The sequence below is a fragment of the Mustelus asterias genome, chromosome 2 (assembly GCF_964213995.1).
Source record: "Mustelus asterias chromosome 2, sMusAst1.hap1.1, whole genome shotgun sequence".
NCBI lineage: Eukaryota > Metazoa > Chordata > Chondrichthyes > Carcharhiniformes > Triakidae > Mustelus > Mustelus asterias.
In genome coordinates, this window is record NC_135802.1 from 43,654,135 (window position 1) to 43,677,670 (window position 23,536).

General features: G+C 43.3%; 1 protein-coding gene across 9 annotated transcripts in view; it reads right to left on the reverse strand.

The window, feature by feature from the left end:
• kiaa1217 (KIAA1217 ortholog) overlaps window positions 1-23,536 on the reverse strand; it is a 583,797-nt gene that overhangs the window by 315,304 nt on the left and 244,957 nt on the right. The window contains exon 1 of one of the 9 annotated variants that reach the window (XM_078234182.1): window positions 22,856-23,125. The exons of the other annotated variants lie outside the window; for them this stretch is intronic. Within the exon in view, the coding sequence (XP_078090308.1) occupies window positions 22,856-22,922 (67 nt within the window). The 5' untranslated portion in view covers window positions 22,923-23,125. Of the gene's footprint in view, window positions 1-22,855; window positions 23,126-23,536 lie in introns of those variants that run through there. 9 annotated transcript variants of the gene reach the window in all.

The window sequence follows — 23,536 nt, forward strand, 5'->3', positions numbered from 1 at the left end:
TTGTTGGTGATCTGGACACCTAAAAACTTGAAGTTCTCAACCATTTCTACTTCGTCCTCATTGATATAGACAGAGGCATGTCCTCCACTGCGCTTCCCGAAGTCGATGACTATCTCCTTCGTTTTGTTGACATTGACGCAACATGGTTGACAAACAGGGCATTTACAGACACAAACTCAATTGATTACCTGTAAAGACTTGCATTCCAACCATTATCTTGTAAAATAAGTTTGTGTCTGTATATGCCCTGTTTGGGAACACAAGTCCTCATTCACCTGATGAAGGAGCGAGACTCCGAAAGCTTGTGCTGCCAAATAAACCTGTTGGACTTTAACCTGGTGTTGTGAGACTTCTTACTTATCTAGATGTTCCAGGGTTGAGATGGCATCTGCTGTGGACCTGTCACGACAGTCGGCGAACTGTAGTGGATCCAGCCAATCTGGGAGGCCGGAATTAATTCGTGCCATGACTAATCTTTCGAAGCACTTCATAATGATGGATGTCAGAACCTGGGGACCAAAGGGGGAGCAGGGTGGGGGGGTGGGGGGGTCATCCCAATAAGTGCGGGTTTCTGTACTCAGTCATCCTGGGAGCGGATTACAGCTATGAGGCTACAAGCCTCTGTATAGTTCTAATCAGCAAATAAATGAGTTGTGTTTTCCCTAAACTGGTGAATGAGCCTCTTTTCAATGGGCTTGCTTTTACCATTCAGGTCTCATGTGATACTGCTCCAGTCTGAGCAGTAACCATGCTTTGTACAAGAAAGTTGGTGATGGCTCCTGGCAATTTATTAACCTGTACTATCTCTTCCAGTGATCTTACATTTGGCCCTTTGCAGTTTGCATCCAACTGCCAAAATCAAGGACTGGCTATTTATAGAAATAGCGAATGCTCTACAATTAAGAGACGAGAGACTGGTCAAAAATCACAAATAACCTCAATAGGTTTACTGACTTCCGCTCTCAGTTCTCAACATCCCATTTGGCCAACCGCTGTCTGATTCAGTCTGCGTCTGAATCAGTACACTCGAAGTTAGTTGTTATTTGTGTTTTAAATGAGGAGTTAACCATTCTGCCAACCATCCTGCTTAAATCAGATCCACTAGATGGCAAAGGAATCAGCTGAGTTCACTGCTGAGGAATCCCTAATGTTGGTGCTGCAACAGGTATTTATTCTGACCTATCGACCTGAACATGATCCAATTTAGCAGCTCAAAAGGAACATCACTACTGGGATCCAATGTCACGTGTCATGAGGCTATGGCCCTTTATTTTTTTGAAAATATGATGTTTAACTTTCAACTGACTGGAAATTTTCCAATTTGAACTGAGCAAGCTGTTTCAAAATGCAGGGCCGCTTTCGAAGGTGAAGGAGAGAAACAAACTAATCACCCTCCTGGTGTGCTAAGAGAGAGATATTTTCAATAATCCAGATACCTATCAAGGCTCATAAATGTCTGAGGATGAAACATTAAAATGTACAGTGTTAGATATTGAAACAATGGCTCCCACATAGAGGCACCCAAAGATCTTGGAAATGCACAGTGGGTAAAGTATTTAAAAACATGGTTGCCCAGCCACCAGAGAGAGATTGCAAGTGACACATGCAGTGTCAGGTAAGTCAGAGGAAACAGACAGAAGGCTGTTCTCTCTTCCTTTTGCAAAAGCCTGGTTCGACCAATGAACGGAGATCCCATAATAATAATTATAACAACTTTTATAAACAAAAAGCTAACCCAAATTGATCCCAGCATTTTAAAATCTATGTCTCAAAGGCAATCAAAAAAGACACTTAATCGTACATTATTTTCCCTCTTCTGGTGTGCGCAAAGGTATTGTGTATGCGCACCCATGTCCAAAATGAGGGCCAAATATTTGACATCATGATTTTATTATTTTTCTTGGGTTTAGTGGTTAATAAATTTGCCCTTTCTTTGATTCAAGAAAACCTTATTTGATTGGCTCCATATTGTCCACAGCTTAAACCGACAAATACATTCTAGTTTGGAAAAGTATAACCCCATGGAAAAAAATCTTAATCCTATTTGTGACCAACCAAGGAGGTTGAATAGAGGGGTGATACTTCACCCCCTTCTCACCCGGTCATAACATTTGTTCAAAATTTGCAAGTTGAAATCAAAGGAATTCCTCCATTTCCAAACTGTGACATCAAAAGTGTCAACTTGAGAAACTAATATGAAAAACCAAAGTCTATAAGGCAAAGCAGCATCAGGTTTGATAAGGCTAAAAGAGAAGACAAGTTAAACCAGAAACTGTTGGATGACACAAAGCTTGAGTTCTAAAATCATGAAGATTAAGAGCAAAGCGAGCTCGGGCTCCATGGTATTGAGAACTTGAAATAAATTACATAAGAGTTGGCGACTCTGTACAAAATTAATTTCAAACTACTGAAGTGATAAGGAGCTAAAGAACGCACAGGAGGACATATTCGGAGCTTAGATAAAAGGAGAAAGTTCAGTGTAGTACTGACAACGGAAGTAAGCATAACATAGAGAATAAGAAAATGTAATAATGTTAACTTGTTAAAGGATTCAACTGCGAGCAAGATTGCCTGTCAGCCCAGCTATTGTTGTATCCATTCAAAAGGGTATGGAGGATACTAAAAATAATTTTGAAAGAGCTCGGTCTTTCTAATGTTAACAGTTGATGAGGAAAAAAGATGAACCTAAGCACGAGAGGAAACAGCTTGAAAAATAGCAGTGCTGTGGATTTGCAGCTAAACTAAGAGGAAATAATCAAGGGCAAGAACACTGAAAGAGGGCAAAGTGGTGGTAATTGTTGGTTATTTCTGTACAAGACATCAGCAAAATGAGTCTTTAACAAATTTGAGTGAAACATGATTTTTAAAAATTCATTTTATTGGATGTGGGTGTCGCTGGCTAGACCAGCATTTATTACCTATCCCTTTTTTTGTCCTTGAGAATGTGGTGGTTAGCTGCCTTCTTGAATCACTGCAGTCCAAGGTACAGTTACACCCTCAAGGTTTACATTGCCTTCCTGTAGCATATGCAGCAGTACATGATAGTGATTCAGCCAAACATTGCAAGATCATTCTAACTTCACCTCTGATGATTTGATTTCCTAATGTCACAAGTAAGGCTTACATTAACATTGCAATTAAGTTACTGTGAAATTCCCCTAGTCGCCACACTCCGGTGCCTGTTCGGGTACACTGAGGGAGCATTTAGCATGGCCAATGCACCTAACCAGCACGTCTTTTGGATTGTGGGAGGAAACTGGTGCAGCCGGAGAAAACTCACGTGGACACGGGGAGAACGCACAGACTCTGCACAGACAGCAACCCAAGCTGGGAATCGAACCCGGGTTCCTGGCGCTGCGGCAGTACCAACCACTGTGCCATCGAGCTGCCCCCTGGATGAAGGGTCATCCAGACTTGAAACATCAGCTCTGTTCGCTCTCCACAGATGCTGTCAGACCTGCTGAGATTTTCCAGCATTTTCTGTTTTTTTTAAAGATTCCAGCACTTCAGCAATTTGCTTTTATCTTATTGCAAGATCATTGCAATCACTGATCTGAAGTAAATTGAGGAATGTAAATGAAATAATAATTAAGAAAATAAATATGGTTAGATGATGGATAGAGGAGGTGAATGATCAGAGCAAGTGGAAAACAGGGCAGAAAATAAGCTATCAACTACGACAGAATGAATTGAGCGATTCAGATAAGACACAATCATGGATTTGGAGAGAACTTATGAAGAGTTTTGGAGATATCCGAGGCGAGGATTGATGATTTAATAGGTTGTAGTTAGAGAGAGGGGCATAACATTGGAGCAAGAACCATACTTAAAACTGTAACAGATCAGAATTCCGAAGAGATAGATAAATTTAATTTCCGAAAAGTACTGAGAAGCCAACAGAGCAGTCAGTAATTTAAAGAGTCAAAGGGGAAATCTTAAGGATACAGTAAGCTCAACAAGTTTTCAAGAAGAAATGAGTCAGGAGTAAGGGAGATTGCAACAATGGCATAACATACAAGCGCATTCAGAGGCACATATCTGGATGATGATGGGAGGATTACAGCCTGAAAGGCTAGCATTTTGTTGAGGAATAACAGTTAAAGCAGAAATAAAGGCAAGAAATTGTGCATTTAGTTTTGGGCAGCATAGAGACATTGGAAAAATTAATGTTTCTAGCTAATGGAATTTTTATCAGACTAGAGGAAGGTTTGTGCTGGGACTCTTGCTTCTCCTGATATATATAATGACCCAGATCTCGGTGTACAAGGTAAAATTCCAAAATCTGCAGGTGGAACAAAACTTGGAAGCATTGTGAACTCCGAGGACAATAGTGCAGAATTTCAAAAAAATGTAGACAAGGTGGAATCGGCAGGTTAAGTGGCAGATGAAGATTCAATGCGAAGAAATGTGAAGTGATTCAGTTTGTTGGAAAGAAAATGGAAAGACAGTATAGAATAAAGGGTACAATTCTCTGATTTGATTTGATTTATTATTGTCACATGCATTAGTAAGCAGTGAAAAGTGTTGTTTCTTGCGCACTATACAGACAAAGCATACCATTCATAGAGAGGGAAACGAGAGAGTGCAGAATGTGTTACAGTCATAGATAGGGTATAGAGAAAGATCAACTTAATGCGAGGTAGGTCCATTCAAAAGTCTGATGGCAGTAGGGAAGAAGCTGTTCTTGAGTTGGTGGTAAGTGACCTCAGACTTTTGTATCTTTTTCCCGACAGAAGAGGGTGGAAGAGAGTAGGTCATGGGCGAGTGGGGTCCTTAATTATGCTAGCTGTTTTGCTAAAGCAGTGGGAAGTGCAGACAGAGTCAATGGATGGGAGGCTGGTTTGCATGATGGATTGGGCTATATTCACAACCTTTTGTAGTTTCTTGCAGTCTTGGGCAGAGCAGGAGCCATACCAAGCTGTGATACAACCAGAAAGAATGCTTTCTATGGTGCATCTGTAAAAGTTGGTGAGAGTCGTAGCTAACATGCCAAATTTCCTTAGTCTTCTGAGAAAGTAGAGGCATTGGTGGGCTTTCTTAACTATGGTGTAAGCATGGGGGAGACCAGGACAGGTTGTTGGTGATCTGGTCACCTAAAAACCTGAATGCTGAAGACTGTGCACGGGCAAAGGGACTTGGATGCATGTGGCAGGTCAGGTTGAGTGAGCAGATGTCCTCAATTTTATTAATAGGGGCATGGGGTACATAGAACATAGAAAAAATACAGCACAAACAGGCCCTTTGGCCGACAAGTTGCGCCGGTCATGTCCCTACCTACCTAGGCTTATATATAGGCTTACCTATAACCCTCAATCCTATTAAGTCCCATGTACTCATCTAGAAGTCTCTTAAAAGACCCTATCGAGTTTGCCTCCACCACCACTGACGGCAGCCGATTCCACTCACCCACCACCCTCTGAGTGAAAAGCTTACCCCTGACATCTCCTCTGCTCCCCAGCACCTTAAGCCTGTGTCCTCTCGTAGCAGCCATTTCAGCCCTGTGAAAAAGCCTCCGAGACTCCACCCGATCTATACCTCTCAACATCTTGTACACCTCTATCAGGTCACCTCTCATCCTTCGTCTCTCCAAGGAGAAAAGACCGAGCTCCCTCAACCTATCCTCATAAGGAACATTTAAGCGGTTATTGGATAGGCACATGGAGCACACCAGAATGGTAGGGAGTGGGATAGCTTGATCTTGGTTTCAGATGAAGGTCGGCACAACATTGTGGGCCGAAGGGCCTGTTCTGTGCTGTAATGTTCTATGTTCTATGTTCTATAAGGTATGCCAACCAATCCAGGCAACATCCTTGTAAATCTCCTCTGCACCCTTTCAATCATTTCCACATCCCTCCTGTAATGAGGCGACCAGAACTGAGCACAGTACTCCAAGTGGGGTCTGACGAGGGTCTTATAAAGCTGCATCATTATCTCCCGACTCCTAAACTCAATCCCTCGATTGATGAAGGCCAGCACACCATACACCTTCTTAACCACCTCCTCTACCTGCGAGGCCGATTTAAGAGTCCTATGGACCTGGACCCCAAGGTCCTTCTGATCCTCTATACTGCTAAGAGTCTTACCCTTGATATTATACTCCTTCATCCCATTTGACCTGCCAAAATGGACCACTACACATTTATCTGGGTTGAAGTCCATCTGCCACTTCTCCGCCCAGTCTTGCATTCTATTTATGTCACGCTGCAGCTTCTGACATCCCTCCAACCTATCCACAACACCACCAACCTTCGTGTCATCGGCAAACTTACCAACCCATCCCTCCACTTCCTCATCCAGGTCATTTATGAAAATGACAAACAGCAAGGGTCCCAGAACAGATCCCTGCGGCACTCCACTGGTGACCAACCTCCATGGTTCAGACTTTGTGTCTGCCTTGGTATAAAAGTAATTTTTTTTGGCTTAATTTTTGGGTGGAGTACTGGTTGGTTGATTAAGTAAATGATAAACGGTGAGTTCTTCAGACAGGACCATGTAAGAATCTTGAGAAGCTAACTGGACTGACGTACAGGATGACTTGAGGGTTAGTCATTGTGTCAATTATCTTCTACATGACTTCATTAATGATTAATATAGCATTAATTTTACTTCCACATTCACACATTTGGCACACACACATACATACACGGGGTACATTTCTGCTCTGAAATGTTAATCTATGCTCACAAAAGAAAAATGCTCAATGATCTGCTTGTAAAAAAATACAATAGCAGATACAACTGAGTTCAAGATAAGGCGAATCTATTAGATTTTGAAATGTAAGTTGCTTCCCTGTTTTCATGTACATACAAGCAGACAAGAGAGAGCTAGGGTTTCAATATTTGTCATGTTCTTCAGGTACAGAAGCCTCTACTTGACATCAGCGATATGAATCAAATTTAGATAAATTCTCTCCACTGCATCCTCAGAATAGTGAGTATGTGGAATAGATTCCTAGCTGAGGGTGTTTTCAAAAAATGCGAGAATATCTGATTAGAATCAAATGATCAAAAGGTTAAATCTTTGAATTACCATGCCAAAGCAGGAAAGTGGTAGTCTTCACAGCCGGTGACAGATATAGTACCAGACAGGATGTAAGATCAGAGGCTATTACACAAATTTTCCTCAATTCACCTTGAGGAATAACAAAGAACAAAGAAAGGTACAGCACAGGAACAGGCCCTTCGGCCCTCCAATCCCGTGCCAACCATGATGCCCGAACTAAACTAAAAGAAAACCTTTTGCCCTTACTCGGTCCGTATCCCTCTATTCCCTCCCTATTCATGTACCCCTTCAGATGCCTCTTAAATGTTGCAAATGTGCCTGCTTCCACCGCCTCCTCAGGCACCACCGGAGCGAGTGGAGGCAGAAATTTCGAGAACCTTGCTTCAAGAATGAATGGCTGCAAGCTACAGTACAATAGCTTGCCTGTGCCCCTTTGTGTATTTAGTGATTCTTTCCTACATTCAGAGAATTCAGACTTCTCTTTTAGAATCTCAAACTAAAACCGAACTGAATGATCACTACTATTTTTTGTTCTTCTGGCTGATAAGTGAAAACAGACACAAGATAAATAGTTCTCTTTCAATACATCATTTATGTGACCATCTGAACCACATTAAATGACGAGTAAGCAACAGGAATGTTTTTTGTATAAATACTGTCCTTAATCCTAAATTACCAAATATTCAACATGCAATTTTAATCGGAGACTATTTGTTCTAAATTTGGACTTAAAACAATACAAAGAACTGAACGGTGGAATTTTAAAGCAATATTATTTGATGCAACTTGCAGGAGCTGGTACAGCAGAATTTGTCATTTGGATCTTTGTTTGTGAAACAAGATTGCACTATAGAATCAGCTTTTCATTGTTGACATAAAGGCATTTTAAAGGCCATGGCTAATGGATTGCTGGGTACAGAATGGATTCTTCTGGCAGCTGTGTTTGTATTTGTGCACCTGGACAGTGGGGGAGGGGGTTACAAAGAGATGATTTAACCCAGTGTTGATGAAGAGACCATAGAGCAAGTGGCAAAGGACTATCTGTGGACTGTAGACGTGGCATTTGATCAGACTACAGCCTTACTCTGGTATCGGTTTAATACATGTTTATCAGTACTATCACCAAAACAGGTTACAGAGTAGGCACATTGTTCCAAGGTATGGTGTTCCTACCGCTTGGAGAGTCTAACACATGACTGACTGATGGCAGGGGCATATCATCAATCTATATCATACATTAGCATATTTCATCTGTTAACTCTTTAAACAGCACCTTTAATTAACTTTGCTAAATGGCCCAGTAAGTTTTGGCAATACTGAAACATAGCTCGAGAACTGTCCAATCTCTGCTTTAACCAGAGACAGTTTAAGGAAATTACAAACCTTCCTTACTGTGCTGCTTCAAGGTAAAAGGTCATCTCAGCATATGCCACGAAGTTAATGAGTCTCTACGTTCCAAATTTGGGTTTGTAACAGTATAAAATCTATCCAATCCGCATTACTTTGACTAAGTATGCTATGAAGCAGCATACCTTTCTTGTTCCACACAGTGGAAGCTACATAGAGTGGAGCCTGGCAGTCAAGGGAAGTGTGGGAGTTTGGTGAAATGGGGGTGGAGGTATTGCTATGTCTTATCTTTCTAACTACTTCCACAGATCAGAGGGGGCAGGAGCAGACCAAAGCTGGAGAGATGGAAGGGAAGCTGCAGCAGTCCTGCAACATCGAGCTAACACACCCATGTGATTTCACAGGTAAGTGATTGGTAGGTGAGTATTGCCAGAATTTTACTGGCACACCCGCCCCAGAATCGGGGCAGGCATGGCTCACAGAATGGAAATCTCCGTCGACCTCAGGCAGGATTTTATGAGCCTCACCCGAGGGAGGTCATAAAATACCAGTGTATTTCTCTCTTCTACCTTTTCTGACTTGTTTTCAGATTGAAAGCTAGGTAGGAATAGTTAGAAACAAGAACAGAAAATGCTGGAAAATCTCAGCAGGTCTGACAGCATCTATGGAGAGAGAATAGAGCCAATGTTTCAAGTCTGGATGACCCTTCATCAGGAAAAGTTAGAATGGGAACGAAAGATCTTTCTTCTGCAAGCAACTGACTGAAAACAGAACTATCAGAGGTGTACTTTCACCACTGATTGAAATGTGTAGGCACTTAGCACAAAATTACAGGGTGCACTTGGCACTGAATGATGCTTTAATAGTACGAGGACGCTAACGAGAGGATGTTAGTTACAGCTACTACAACAGTGTTTCTGCTGACAGGACCCTGCAGGGTGCAGTGTCAGGATATTCGTAGTGATTGGACAGTCTGTAAAGCCCATCTTTCCTTTTGCCATTATGAAACCTGTTGATGCAAGACATGGGTTGTTGGGCTCAAGAGTATAACGACCAGTCACACTCATTCATTCAAACTTGAATCCTTATCCAATTCACATTGGAACCAAATGATCTAAAATTAGACTTTTAACCCAACAACTATTTGTGAGGACGTGTGAAATGGGATGAGAGGGTTGTCCGATCAAGAGAAAATAAATAGTCTGGGTCTGTATTCCTTGCAGTTTAGAAGAGTGAGGGGTGACCTTATCCAAACACAAGAGTAGATTGTGAGATATTTTCACTAATGGGGAAGTCTCGAACAACAGGACAACATGCAGGATAAAACACAACTGAAGATGCATGATGCAAACTTCTGTATTTCCTGATTTCTTATTTTTTGGTGGAACAATCAAGCGTTCAGGGAATAGAATGCTTCCATTCTGGGGGCCAAATATTACCAAGCCCCTGTGTATTACAAGGCCAGAGTGAAACATCTTTTACCCAACCTTCAAAGGTGGCTTGGTGCACCACCTACTGGACCGCTGCAATTGTTACCTTCCAATCAGTAATGTATATTTTGCAACATAAATGCAATAGAGCACTTGTTGGCCTTTCCACTCCAAAAATCTTGAACATGTTCTCACTTCCCAGATCCATACCCACCTACATAAGAACATAAGAAATAGGAGCAGGAGTAGGCCATCTAGCCCCTCGAGCCTGCCCCGCCATTCAATAAGATCTTGGCTGATCTGATAGTTCTACTTACCCGCCCGCACCCCATAACCCTTACTTCCCTTATTGATCAGAAATCTATCTACCTGTGACTTAAACATATTTAACGAGGTAGCCTCCACTGCTTCAATGGGCAGAGAATTCCAGAGATTCACTACCCTCTGTGAGAAGAAGTTCCTCCTCAACTCTGTCCTAAACTGACTCCCCCTTATTTTGAGGCTGTGTCCTTTAGTTCTCGTTTCCTTTCTAAGTGGAAAGAATCTCTCTGCCTCTACCCTGTCTAGCCCCTTCATTATCTTATATGTCTCTATAAGATCTCCCCTCAACCTTCTAAACTCTAACGAGTACAGCCCCAATCTACTCAATCTCTCCTCATAAGCTAACCCCCTCATCTCCGGTATCAACCTGGTGAACCTTCTCTGTACTCCCTCCAAGGCCAATATATCCTTCCGCAAATAAGGGGACCAAAATTGCACACAGTACTCTAGTTGCGGCCTCACCAGTACCTTGTACAATTGCAGCAAGACCTCCCTGCTTTTATACTCCATCCCCTTCGCGATAAAGGCCAACATTCCATTTGCCTTCTTGATCACCTGCTGCACCTGCAAACTGAGTTTTTGTGATTCATGCACAAGGACCCCCAGGTCCCTCTGCACAGTAGCATGTTGTAATTTTTCACCATTTAAATAATAGTCCATTTTACTATCATTCCTTCCAAAGTGGATAACCTCACACTTGTCAATGTTATACTCCATCTGCCAGATCCTCGCCCACTCACTTAGCCTATCCAAATCTCTCTGCAGACTTTCCGCACCCTCCACACAATTTGCTTTACCACTCATCTTTGTGTCATCTGCAAACTTTGTTACCCTACACTTGGTCCCCTCCTCCAGATCGTCTATGTATATGGTAAACATTTGAGGCCCCAGCACCGATCCCTGCAGAATGCCACTAGTCACCAACTGCCAACCAGAAAAGCACCCATTTATTCCAACTCCCTGCTTCCTGTTAGATAGCCAATCCTCAATCCACGCTAACACTTTACCCCCAACTCCGTGTACCTTACTCTTCTGCAGCAACCTTTTGTGAGGCACGTGCCAGATCATCGACACGGATGCCATCATCTCACGTGAGAACACCATCTACCAGGTACACGGTACCTACTCTTGCAACTCGGCCAACGTTGTCTACCTGATACGCTGCAAGAAAGGATGTCCCGAGGCATGGTACATTGGGGAAACCATGCAGACGCTACGACAACGGATGAATGAACACCGCTCGACAATCACCAGGCAAGACTGTTCTCTTCCTGTGGGGGAGCACTTCAGCAGTCACGGGCATTCAGCCTTGGATCTTCAGGTAAGCGTTCTCCAAGGCGGCCTTCACGACACACGACAGCGCAGAGTTGCTGAGCAGAAACTGATAGCCAAGTTCCGCACACATGAGGACGGCCTAAACCGGGATGTTGGATTTATGTCACATTATCAGTAACCCCCACAGCTTGCCTCCTGGACTTGCAGAATTTCACTAGCTGTTCTGTCTGGAGACAATACACATCTCTTTAACCTGTGTTGAATGCTCCCTCCACCCACATTGTCTGTACATTTAAGACCTGGCTGGCTGTAGAGATTTGCATTCTAATCAGTATTCTGTAATTTGATTTCTGTGTCTGTTTGCACTGTTTGAGAACAGATATCCACTCCATCTGACGAAGGAGCTGTGCTCCGAAAGCTTATGGTATTTGCTCCCAAATAAACCTGTTGGACTTTAACCTGGTGTTGTGAGACTTCTTACTGTGCTTACCCCAGTCCAACGCCGGCATCTCCACATAATGTAGCTAATTCATCTAACCTACACATCTTGGGACACTAGGGGTAATTTACCATGACCACTCCACCTAACCTGCACATTTTTGGACTGTGGGAGGAAACCGGAGCACCCGGAGGAAACCCACACAGACACGGGGAAAACGTGCAAATTCCACACAGTCACCCAAGGATGAAATTGAACCCAGGTCCCTGGCACTGTGAGGCAGCAGTGCTAACTACTGTGCCACATCGTACTACTTAGTTCTATTCTGTTTGGAACCTGACCCAGAAATGAGCTTCTGACCACATATACATACCATCACCAAGACTGCCTAGTTTCACCTCAGCAACATTACCCGACTCCGCCCCTGCCTCAGCATATCTGCTGTTGAAAACTGGATCCATGCCTTTGCCACCTCCAGATCTGGCTACTCAAACGCACTCCTGGCCAGCGTTCCCATGGTAACAAAGAACAAAGAACAGTACAGCACAGGAAACAGGCCCTTCGGCCCTCCAAGCCTGTGCCGCTCCTTGGTCCAACTAGACCAATCGTTTGTATCCCTCCATTCCCAGGCTGCTCATGTGACTATCCAGGTAAGTCTTAAACGATGTCAGCGTGCCTGCCTCCACCACCCTACTTGGCAGCGCATTCCAGGCCCCCACCACCCTCTGTGTAAAAAAACGTCCCTCTGATGTCGGAGTTATACTTCGCCCCTCTCAGCTTGAGCCCGTGACCCCTCGTGATCGTCACCTCCGACCTGGGAAAAAGCTTCCCACTGTTCACCCTATCTATACCCTTCATAATCTTGTACACCTCTATTAGATCTCCCCTCATTCTCCGTCTTTCCAAGGAGAACAACCCCAGTCTACCCAATCTCTCCTCATAGCTAAGACCCTCCATACCAGGCAACATCCTGGTAAACCTTCTCTGCACTCTCTCCAATGCCTCCACGTCCTTCTGGTAGTGCGGCGACCAGAACTGGACGCAGTACTCCAAATGTGGCCTAACCAGCGTTCTATACAGCTGCATCATCAGACTCCAGCTTTTATACTCTATACCCCGTCCTACAAAGGCAAGCATACCATATGCCTTCTTCACCACCTTCTCCACCTGTGTTGCCACCTTCAAGGATTTGTGGACTTGCACACCTAGGTCCCTCCGTGTTTCTATACTCCTGATGACTCTGCCATTTATTGTATAAACCTCTTCATACTCGAGGTCGGACAAAACTCTGCAGTCTGTGTCCTAACTCAGACCATCCTGTTGAGCCATCATCCCTGTGTTCACTGACCTATGTTGGTTTTCAGTGAAGTAATGTCTCAATTTTAAAGTGATTGGCCTTGTTTTCAAATTCCTCCATGTCCTTTTAATCATTATCTCTATAACCTCTTCCAGCTGCACGATCCTCCGAGATAGCTGCATTCCTCCAATTCTTGACTATCTCTGATTTTATTGCTCCACCATGGGTGGCCATGCCTTCAGTTGTCATGGCCCGAAGCTCTGCAATTCCCTCCCTGCCTTGTTTTCCTTAAAACCTTCTTCACTGACCAAAATGCTGGAACTCCCTTTGTAACAGCACCATGGGTGTGCCTACACTAGATGGGCAGCACTGGCAAAGTGGCAAAGTGGCAAAGTGGCAGCTCATCACCACCTTCGCAAAGACAATGAGCAATGAGAAACAAATTCTGGTCTTGCCAGCGACACTGGCACCCTGTGAAAGAATAAAAATGGTTTTGATCATCAACTTATGTGGTTCAGTATCAAATTGCTTTGTAATGGTCCTGTGAAGAGCCTTGGGATATTTCATTTAAGTTAAAGGCATTATATAAATGTAAGCTGATGTTGGATCGCTACTCGATCTCCTGAGACATCATAAAGGCCAGAAGCTTTGAAAAATGTTGGGTGAAATGTTTCACACATTACAACCGTGTTTAATACTCAAAGTATTTTATTGACTGTAAAGCTGTTTGGGACATCCTGAGGTAGGGAAAGTTAGTATCATAGAATCCCTATGGTGCAGAAGGAGGCCATTTGGCCGATTGAATCTGCACCAACCACAATCCCACCCAGGCCCTATTCCCACAATCTCACGTCTTTACCCTGCTAATCCCCCTAGTACTAAGGGTCAATTTATCATCACCAATCCACCTAACCTGCACATCTTTGGATGCAAATATCAATATAGATATAAATGCAAATTGCGCTTCTTGTTTCATAGAAATCGCTGAAGATTTTGCATAAAAATAGTGATACATCCCACCAATAACTGCACGCTTTTAATTTTTGATAAGTGATTTATTGTGAAGTTTGCCCGAAAGATGGCACGGTGGCACAGTGGTTAATACTGCTGCTTCACAGCACCAAGGACCCAGGTTCAATTCCTGGCTTGGGTCACTGTCTGCGCAGTCTTCCCGTATCTGTGTGGGTTTCCTCCGGGTGCTCCCGTTTCCTCCCACATTCTGAAAGACGTGCTGGTCAGGTGCGTTGACCCGAACAGGTGCCGGACTGTGGCGACTAGGGGAATTTCACAGTAACTTCATCGCAGTGTTAATGTAAGCCTTACTTGTGACTAATAATTAAACTTTAAACTGATGTCCTTTCGAGGCCTATTTGGCAGCCGTATAAATATCTAGTTAATGACCAACTGTTTGACACAGCGCCACTTATCTGCATTGCAACAAGCATGCCAAAGCCTGACAAGTGATTTAATGTTTGGCCTCAAACAATGAAGAAAACATTGTTCATTTAATTTTGGGCATTTGGATTAAAAAATGTGATTATCTAAATAGTTGGAGCACACAAAGTTAAAAAAAAAATCATTCATTCAAATCTTAACATAGAATCATAGAGTCATAGAGGTTTACAGCATGGAAACAGGCCCTTCAGCCCAACTTGTCCATGCTGCCCTTTTTTTTTAAAACCCCTAAGCTAATCCCAATTGCCCGCATTTGGCCCATATCCCTCTATACCCATCGTACCCATGTAACTATCTAAATGCTTCTTAAAAGACAAAATTGTACCCGCCTCTACTACTACCGCTGGCAGCTTGTTCCAGACACTCACCACCCTCTGGGTGAAAAAATTGCCCCTCTGGACACTTTTGTATCTCTCTCCTCTCATCTTAAACCTATGCCCTCTAGTTTTAGACTCCCCTACCTTTGGGAAAAGATATTGACCATCTAGCTGATCAGTGCCCCTCATTATTTTATAGACCTCTATAAGATCACCTCTCAGCCTCCTACGTTACAGAGAAAAAAGTCCCAGTCTATCCAGCCTCTCCTTATAACTCAATCCATCAAATCCCGGTAGCATCCTAGTAAATCTTTTCAGCAATCTTTCTAGTTTAATAATATCCTTTCTATAATAGGGTGACCAGAATTGCACACAGTATTCCAAGTGTGGCCGTACCAATGTCTTGTACAACTTCAACAAGACGTCCCAACTCCTGTATTCAATGTTCTGACCGATGAAACCAAGCATGCCTAATGCCTTCTTCACCACTCTGTCCACCTGTGACTCCACTTTCAAGGAGCTATGTTCACGTATCCCTAGATCTCTTTGTTCTGTAACTCTCCCCAACGCCCTACCATTAACGGAGTAAGTCTTGCCCTGGTTCAATTTACCAAAATGCATCACCTTGCATTTGTCTAAATTAAACTCCATCTGCCATTCGTCAGCCCACTGGCCCAATTGATCAAGATCCCGTTGCATTTGGAGATAACTTTGTGCACTGTCCACTATACCACCAATCTTGGTATCATCTGCAAACTTACTAACCATGCTCCCTATATTCTTATCCAAATCATTAATATAAATGACAAATAACAGTGGACCCAGGCTACGACATCTCCTCCGGAGCCTTCAACATGTCATTGATGAAGACGAACATCTCGCCAAGGCCATCCCCACACCCCCACTTCTTGCTTTCAAACAACCGCACAACCTCAAACAGACCATTGTCCGCAGCAAACTACCCAACCTTCAGTTGAACAGTGACCACGGCACCACACAACCTTGCCACAGCAACCTCTGCAAGACGTGCTGGATCATCGACACAGATGCCATCATCTCACACGAAAACACCATCCACCAGGTACACGGTACACGCACTTGCAACTCGGCCAACGTTGTCTACCTGATACGCTGCAGGAAAGGATGTGCCGAGGCATGGTACATTGGGGAAACCATGCAGACACTACGACAACGGATAAATGAACACCGCTCGACAATCACCAGGCAGGAGCGTTCTCTTCCTGTTGGGGAGCACTTCAGCGGTCATGGGAATTCAGCCTCTAATCTCCGGGTAAGCATTCTCCAAGGCGGCCTTCACAACACATTACAGCGCAGAGTCGCTGAGCAGACTGATAGCCAGGTTCCGCACACATGAGGATGGCCTCAACCGGGATATTGGGTTCATGTCACACTATCTGTAACCCCCAGAACCTGCCTGGATGTGCAAAATCTCACTAGCTGTCCTGTCTGGAGACAATACACATCTCTTTAACCTGTGCTTAATGCTCCCTCCACTCACATTGTCTGTACCTTTAAGACTTGATTAGCTGTAAAGGCTCACATTCCAATCATTATTCATGTAAATTGAGTTTGTGTCTTTGTGCTTTGTTTGTAATCAGAACTCCCACCCACCTGACGAAGGGACAGCCTGTTCCGAAAGCTCGTGGCTTTTGCTACCAAATAAACCTGTTGGACTTTAACCTGGTGTTGTGAGACTTCTTACTGTGTTTACCCCAGTCCAACGCCAGCATCTCCACGTTCTGTCAAGAAGCCAATTTTGTATCCATTTAGATACCTCACCCTGGATCCCGTGAGATTTAACCTTATGCAACAACCTACCATGCGGTACTTTGTCAAAGGCGTTGCTAAAGTCCATGTAGACAACATCAACTGCACTGCCCTCATCTACCATCTTGGTTATCCCTTCAGAAAACTCAAATCAACTTTGAGAGACATGATTTTCCACTCACAAAGCCATGCTGACTGTCCCTAATCAGTACTTGCGTCTCTAAATGCCTGTAGATCCTGTCTCTCAAAATACCTTCCAATTTACTCATCACAGATGTGAGTCTCACTGGCCTGTAGTTCCCAGGCTTTTCCCTGCAGCCCTTTTTAAACAAAGGCACAACATTTGCCACTCTCCAATCTTCATGCACCTCACCTGTGACAATTGATGATTCAAATATCTTGACTAGGGGACCCGCAATTTCCTCCCTCGCCTCCCACAATGTCCTGGGATACATTTAATCTGGTCCTGGGGATTTATCTACCTTGATGCGCTTTAAGGCTTCCAGCACCTCCTTCTCTGTAATATGTACACTCCTCAAGACATCACTATTTATTTCCCCAAGTTCCCTAACATCCATGCTTTTCTCAACAGTAAATACTGATGAGAAATATTCATTTAGGATCTCACCCATCTCTTGTGGACCCGCACATAGATGACATTGTTGATCCTTAAGAAGCCCAACTCTCTCCCTTGTTACTCTTTTGCCCTTTTTGTATTTGTAGAAGCTCTTTGGATTCTCCTTTGCCTTATCTGCCAAAACAATCTCGTGTCCCCTTTTTGCCCTCCTGATTTCTCTCTTAACTCTACTCCTACACTCCCTAAACTCTTCAAGGGATTCACTTGATCCCAGCTGCCTATGCATGTCATGTGCCTCTTTCTTCTTCTTGACCAGGGCCTCAATATCCCGAGTCATCCAAGGTTCCTTACTTCTGCCAGCCTTGCCCTTCACTCTAAGAGGAATGTGTTTACCCTGAACCCTGGTTAACACACTTTTGAAAGCGTGCCACTTACCAGACGTTCCTTTGCCTTCCCACAGACTCCCCCAATTAACTTTAAAGTTCCTGCCTGATACCATCAGAATTGGCCTTGCCCCAAATTAGAATTTTAACTTTTGGGCCAGACCTATCATCCTCCATAGCTATCTTAAAATCAATAGAATTATGGTCACTGGTCCCAAAGTGATCCCTCACTAACACTTCTGTCACCTGCCCTTCCTTATTTCCCAAGAGGTGGTCAAGTTTTGCCCCCTCTCTAGTCGGGCCATCCACATACTGAATGAGAAATTCCTCCTGAATATGCTCAACAAATTTCTCTCCATCCAACCCTCTAATACTGTGGCTGTCCCAGTCAATGTTGGGAAAGTTAAAATCTCCGACTATTACCACCCTATTTTTCTTGGAGCTATCTGTAATCTTATATATTTGCTCCTCAATTTCCCGACGACTATTTGGGGGCCTATAGTACAACCCTATCAAAGTGATTCCCCCCTTCTTATTTCTCAGTTCTACCCTTCAAGGATCTTTTCTTTTCATGTGGCTGATAAGGCTAGAAGACTATTTATTGATCAGTGATTTTGAGACATCAGAACTTAGTTTCACATGGAGTGCAGGTTTTGGTCTTTTCAACTTGGGAGTATGGTTTCAATTAAAATGAACTTGGCTTGTAGGTCATCTTATAACTCACTGATAGCTAAAGGAATGTTTTTGTCTTTGGTAGACTCATGTTCCATTAACAATGTCCCTCGGCAAAACAATTCGGCAAAAATCATGCACAGCATGACACAAGCAGTATCGCAATGATCATTAAAAAGCTAGAAAAAGCAAAGCACAGTGTGAACTTTCAGTCAGTTCCTCCACAGAAAGCTTTAAAAAAAACACAATGAAAGCAGCCCAGCTGTCAGATTACTGGAAAATAGGGACTAGTTAAAACATCCATTGAACAAAAAAGGGCACGTGAAGTGGCTGGCTATAAAATTAAGCTGTTCTGCAAGATTATCTTCTTTGCCTAGGGAGGAGGTTGTCAGCAATGCAATCAGTGCCATGACAATATCCTCATTGGGAACCCGTCATATCTATTCATGATTTTCTTGTGGTCATAAAAACACAAAATACCACTCTGTAAATGTTTGTTCCTACCCCTGCCGCAATGAATCAATATAGTATAACCGGGCATTGGGCCGAACCATAAGATCATAAGAAAGGAGGAACAGGCCATTCAATAATATTCAACACGATCTTGGTTTGATTTGATCGTAGTCTTAACCCCTCGACTTGATTCAAGATCTGTCTTACTCAGCCTTGAATAGGTTCAAGGACCCAGCCCCCACAGCTGTCTGGGGAAAAGAATTCCAAAGTCATACAAGTCTCAGAGAAAAAGTAATCCTCCTTATTTCTGTCTTAAATGGGAGATCCCTTAGTTTTAAACTGTGCCCCCGAGCTCTAGACTCCCCGACAAGGAGAAATACCTCCCAGCATCCATCCTGTCAAATACCTTAAGAATCCTATACGCCACACACCTATGCTCATCACTCATTCTACTAAAGTCCAGTGAGTATTAGACCTAACCTATCCAACCTATCATAAGACAGCCCTTTCATCCCAGGAATCAACGGAGTGAATTTTCTCTGAACTACTTCCAGTGCAAGTATATCCCTCCTGAAGTAAGGAGGCCAAAGTTGTACATTGTACTCCAGATGTGATCTCACCAATGCCCTGTACAGTTGTAGCAACAGTTTGCAACTTTTATGCTCTATTCCCCTTGCATTTGCCTTCCCAATCACTTGCTGTACCACTGATTTGTGTGTGGCGTGATTTCTGCAAACTCTCTCCATTGAAATAATATTCTGCTTTTCTATTCTTCCAGCCACTCATTCAACCCATGCCCTCTTCACAACTTGCCTTTCTACCTGTCTGTCATTAGCAAATTTAGCAACCATACACTCAATTCCTTTACCCGAGTCATTAATATGGATTGTAAATAGTTGAACCCCCAGCTCACCTCCTGTGGCACTCCACTAGTTTGCTAATCTGAAAATTATCACTACTCTCTGCTTCCTATTAGCTAACCAATCCTCTATTCATGTCCATATCACTCCCAACACCATGAGCTCTTCCCTTGTGCAGTAAACTTTTATGTGGCACCTTATTGAATGCTTTTCGGAATTTGAAATGCACCATATCTCGTGGTTCCCCATTATCCATCCTGCTTATTACCTGCTCAAAGAACTCTTTGTCAAACACTACTACCCTTTCACAAAACCATGTTGACTCCGTCTGATTGTATTGTTGGAGAGGCAGTGGCATAGTGGTATTGTCGCTGAACTAATAATCCAGAGACCCTGGCCAATGTTCTTGGAACCCAGGTTCGAGTCCCACCCTGACAGATGATGACCTGTGAATTCAATATAAAAAGAAATCTGTAATTAAAGGTCTGATGATGACCATGAAACCATTGTCGATTATCATAAAACCTCATCTGATTCGCTAACGTCCTTTTGTGAAGGAAATTTGCCACCCTTACCCAGTCTGACCTGCATGCAACTCCAACATGGTTGACTTTTAAAACGCCCTCTGAAATGGTCTAGCTCAGTTCAGGGGCCATTAGGTATGGGCAACAAATGATGGCCCAGCCAACAATACCCACATCCCCTGAATGAATAAAATGAAAATTCTATTACTTCCATAAGAACAAATTCAGACATTTTCCCTATGATACATGTACAGCTAATTGGTCTATAGTTTCCTGCTTCCTGTCTCTCATTTCTTCAATAGAGGGTTACATTTGCAGTTTTCCAATCCACTGGATCCTTTCCGGAATCCAGGGAATTTTGGAAGAGTGGAATTCAGGAATGCAATACATTTGAATCCTGAAACAACCATCATTATGTGCAATTAGGGGAGGAGGTGATGCATTGGTAACGTCACTGGCTGAGCAATCCATAAGCTCTCTCCTTGTGGAGATGAAGTCCTGTCTCCACATTGAGGATACGCTCCATTGTGTTGTGTGGCATTACCACCATGATAAATGGGATAGATTTTGAACAGCTTTAGCAACTCAAAACTGGGGATCTATGAAGCGCTGCGGGCCATCAGCAGCAGCAGAATTGCACTCAACCACAATCTGTGACCTCATGGCCCAGCATATCCTCCAAATCTACCATTACCATCAAGCTGGGGAATCAACCTTGGTTTAATGAAGAGCATACAAGGAGTAATGCCATGACATGTGAACCTGATGACGCTATAACACATGACTACTTGCATGCCAAACAGTGGAAGCAGCGCACGATAGCCAGCTAATCAATCCCACAACCAACGGATCAGATCTAAGCTCCGCAGTCCTGCCATCTCCAGTTGACTCATGAATGGTGGATGATAATTAAGCAACTAACTTGAGGAGGAAGCTCAGTTAAGGTTTCGCCATTCCGCTCCTGACTTCATTACAACCTTAGTCCAAACATGGAGGAAAGAGCGGAACTTAAGAGATAAGGTGATGTCAAAGAGCACTGGCCCAAGAGTGGCATTAGGAAAACTGAAGCCAATGGAAATCAGGGGGAAATATCACCATTGCTTGGAGTCATAACTAGCACAAAAGAAAGTGGTTGTTGTTGTTGTTGGGGGCCAATCATCTCAGTCCTAGGACCTCATTGCAGAAGTGCACTGGTAGCATCCTGGGCCCCACCATCTTCATTTGCTTCATCAATGAACTTCCCTCCATCATTAGGTCAGAAGTGGGAATGTGCTTTGACAATTGCAGTGTTTGGTTCCATTTCCAAATCTTTAGATGAAGCAATCTGTGTCTGCGTACAATAAGATCTGGACAACATTCGGTCTTGGGCTGACAAGTGACAAATAACATTTATGCCACATGTTTGTCAGGTAATGCCCATCTCCAGCAAGAGAGAACCGAACAACCTCCACTTGATATTCACAATATTACCATAATCAAATCATCCACCATCAACATCCTGGGGACACCATTGCCAAGAAACTTAACTGGACGAGCCACAAAATACAGTGGTACAAGAACAGGTTAGAGCCTGGGAATTCTGCTGCAAGTAACTCACAGCATGACCATTGAAGCCTTTTTCTTGCAGGTCCAACAACACTCAAGAAGTCAGCACCATCCAGGCCAAAGCAGCCCACTGGATTGGTGTCCTATCCAACATCTTAATAGTTCACTCTGTCCACCACAGTGCACAGTGGCAGCAATGTGCATCATCTGCACTGCAGCAATGTGCCAAGTCTCCATTTACAACAACTTTCTAACCCAGTACTTCTACCAACTGGCAAGAGGAGGGCAGCAGGCACTCCAAGTCATACACCAGCTTAACTTGTAAATGTATCATCGCTCCAGTACTGTTGGGTCAAAATCCTGGAACTCATTCCCTAACAGCACTACAGTGGTTCAGAAAAGCAACTCACCACCACTTTCCCTGAGGCAATTAGGGACGGGCAATAAATGTTGGCCTTGCCAGCATCACCCTTATCCCGTGAATGAATTAGAAAACAAAATGAATGCTATTGTACCGAAAGCTCATCCAAGGTCTGAAACTGCAGCCAGCACATCAAAAAGAAAGCAAAATGTCTGCTGAATCGATTGACCTCAGAGTGGAATATGAAATTAAAGGTTTAATCAGATTCATTGGTATCCTAGGAATTCAAAACTAGATCAATATTGAGCATCTCAACTCCTCCACGATACAAAACATACAAGCAAACTCCTCAGCATTCATCCAGATAAAGCAGTCAGAGCCCACATATTGAAAAATACCCACCCTAACCTTATCAACTTAAAAAATATATTGACTATTGTACACTTTTCACTCTCAACAGTATACAATGCACAGGATGCTATGAAACAGTTAATGTTGACTTCGATTCATTCACATTCCTCTAGTTTAGGCAGCACAGCCTCTGATCGCCATCTCATTTACTGAGCAAGTTACTCGATTTACACTCTGACATCACCATGAACATGCCATACACCATTCAGGCTATTTTAAGACAGCTTCCTCCAAAACAAACAAACACCGGCGTACAGCGAGAGTCTGAATTCAGCAAACTACTCGTATGTTTCAAGACTATTTCGGATTTATGTGGTATTCTGAACTCTGGTGCTTTGAAGAAGAATAGCTATTAGTCCAGTACAGTCGTCTATCCATACAGGGAATTGGTTACTTACCCAAAACATGTCTGCTGTCTGGCTCTTTTAGACACTCCTCAGGCTCATGGTTTGAACTCTCCTCCATTTCTCTAGGCTGGAACAAATGTTTTACAGAAACCTACACTCAGAAACATAGCTTACTTTTCTCAAGCACTTTATAAACATAGTCCTTCTGCAAGCTATCCAGGCAGACGTATAAAATAAACTGGCTATCGGCGGCAACAAGTATCCTTTATTTAACACTAATGGCCCTCAGTGGAATAGTAGGCTGCAGTATTACTGAAAGAAGCTACTGGTTGACTAATCCCTGGGCTGCCCTCTGTTAGCAGTGCAACAGGTGTCTGCCTTTTCAGCACACCCAACTCTTTCCTAGTTTCCTATCGCAGTACCTCACAGACCAACAATTCAGCCTTGCAGTTTTAAGAACAAAGTCCCTCTTTGAAACCAGTTCATAAACAAAGTGCATGATTTAGTGCAGCAAGTTGAAAAACGAATGAGGCGATAGAAAAAAAATTAGTTTGGTACATTCTGAACATAAGGCATGTCGCATAGCTAAGTGATATATAAATACATCTGAATAATGCCGATTGAAATAACTTCTACACAGCAAAGTTTTGTGTGAACTGCGGCCAATGTTACGAGTGGTTAGCCCTATCGAGAGACAAATTGCATTCTTCTTTTGCAGTTGCTATGTTTCTT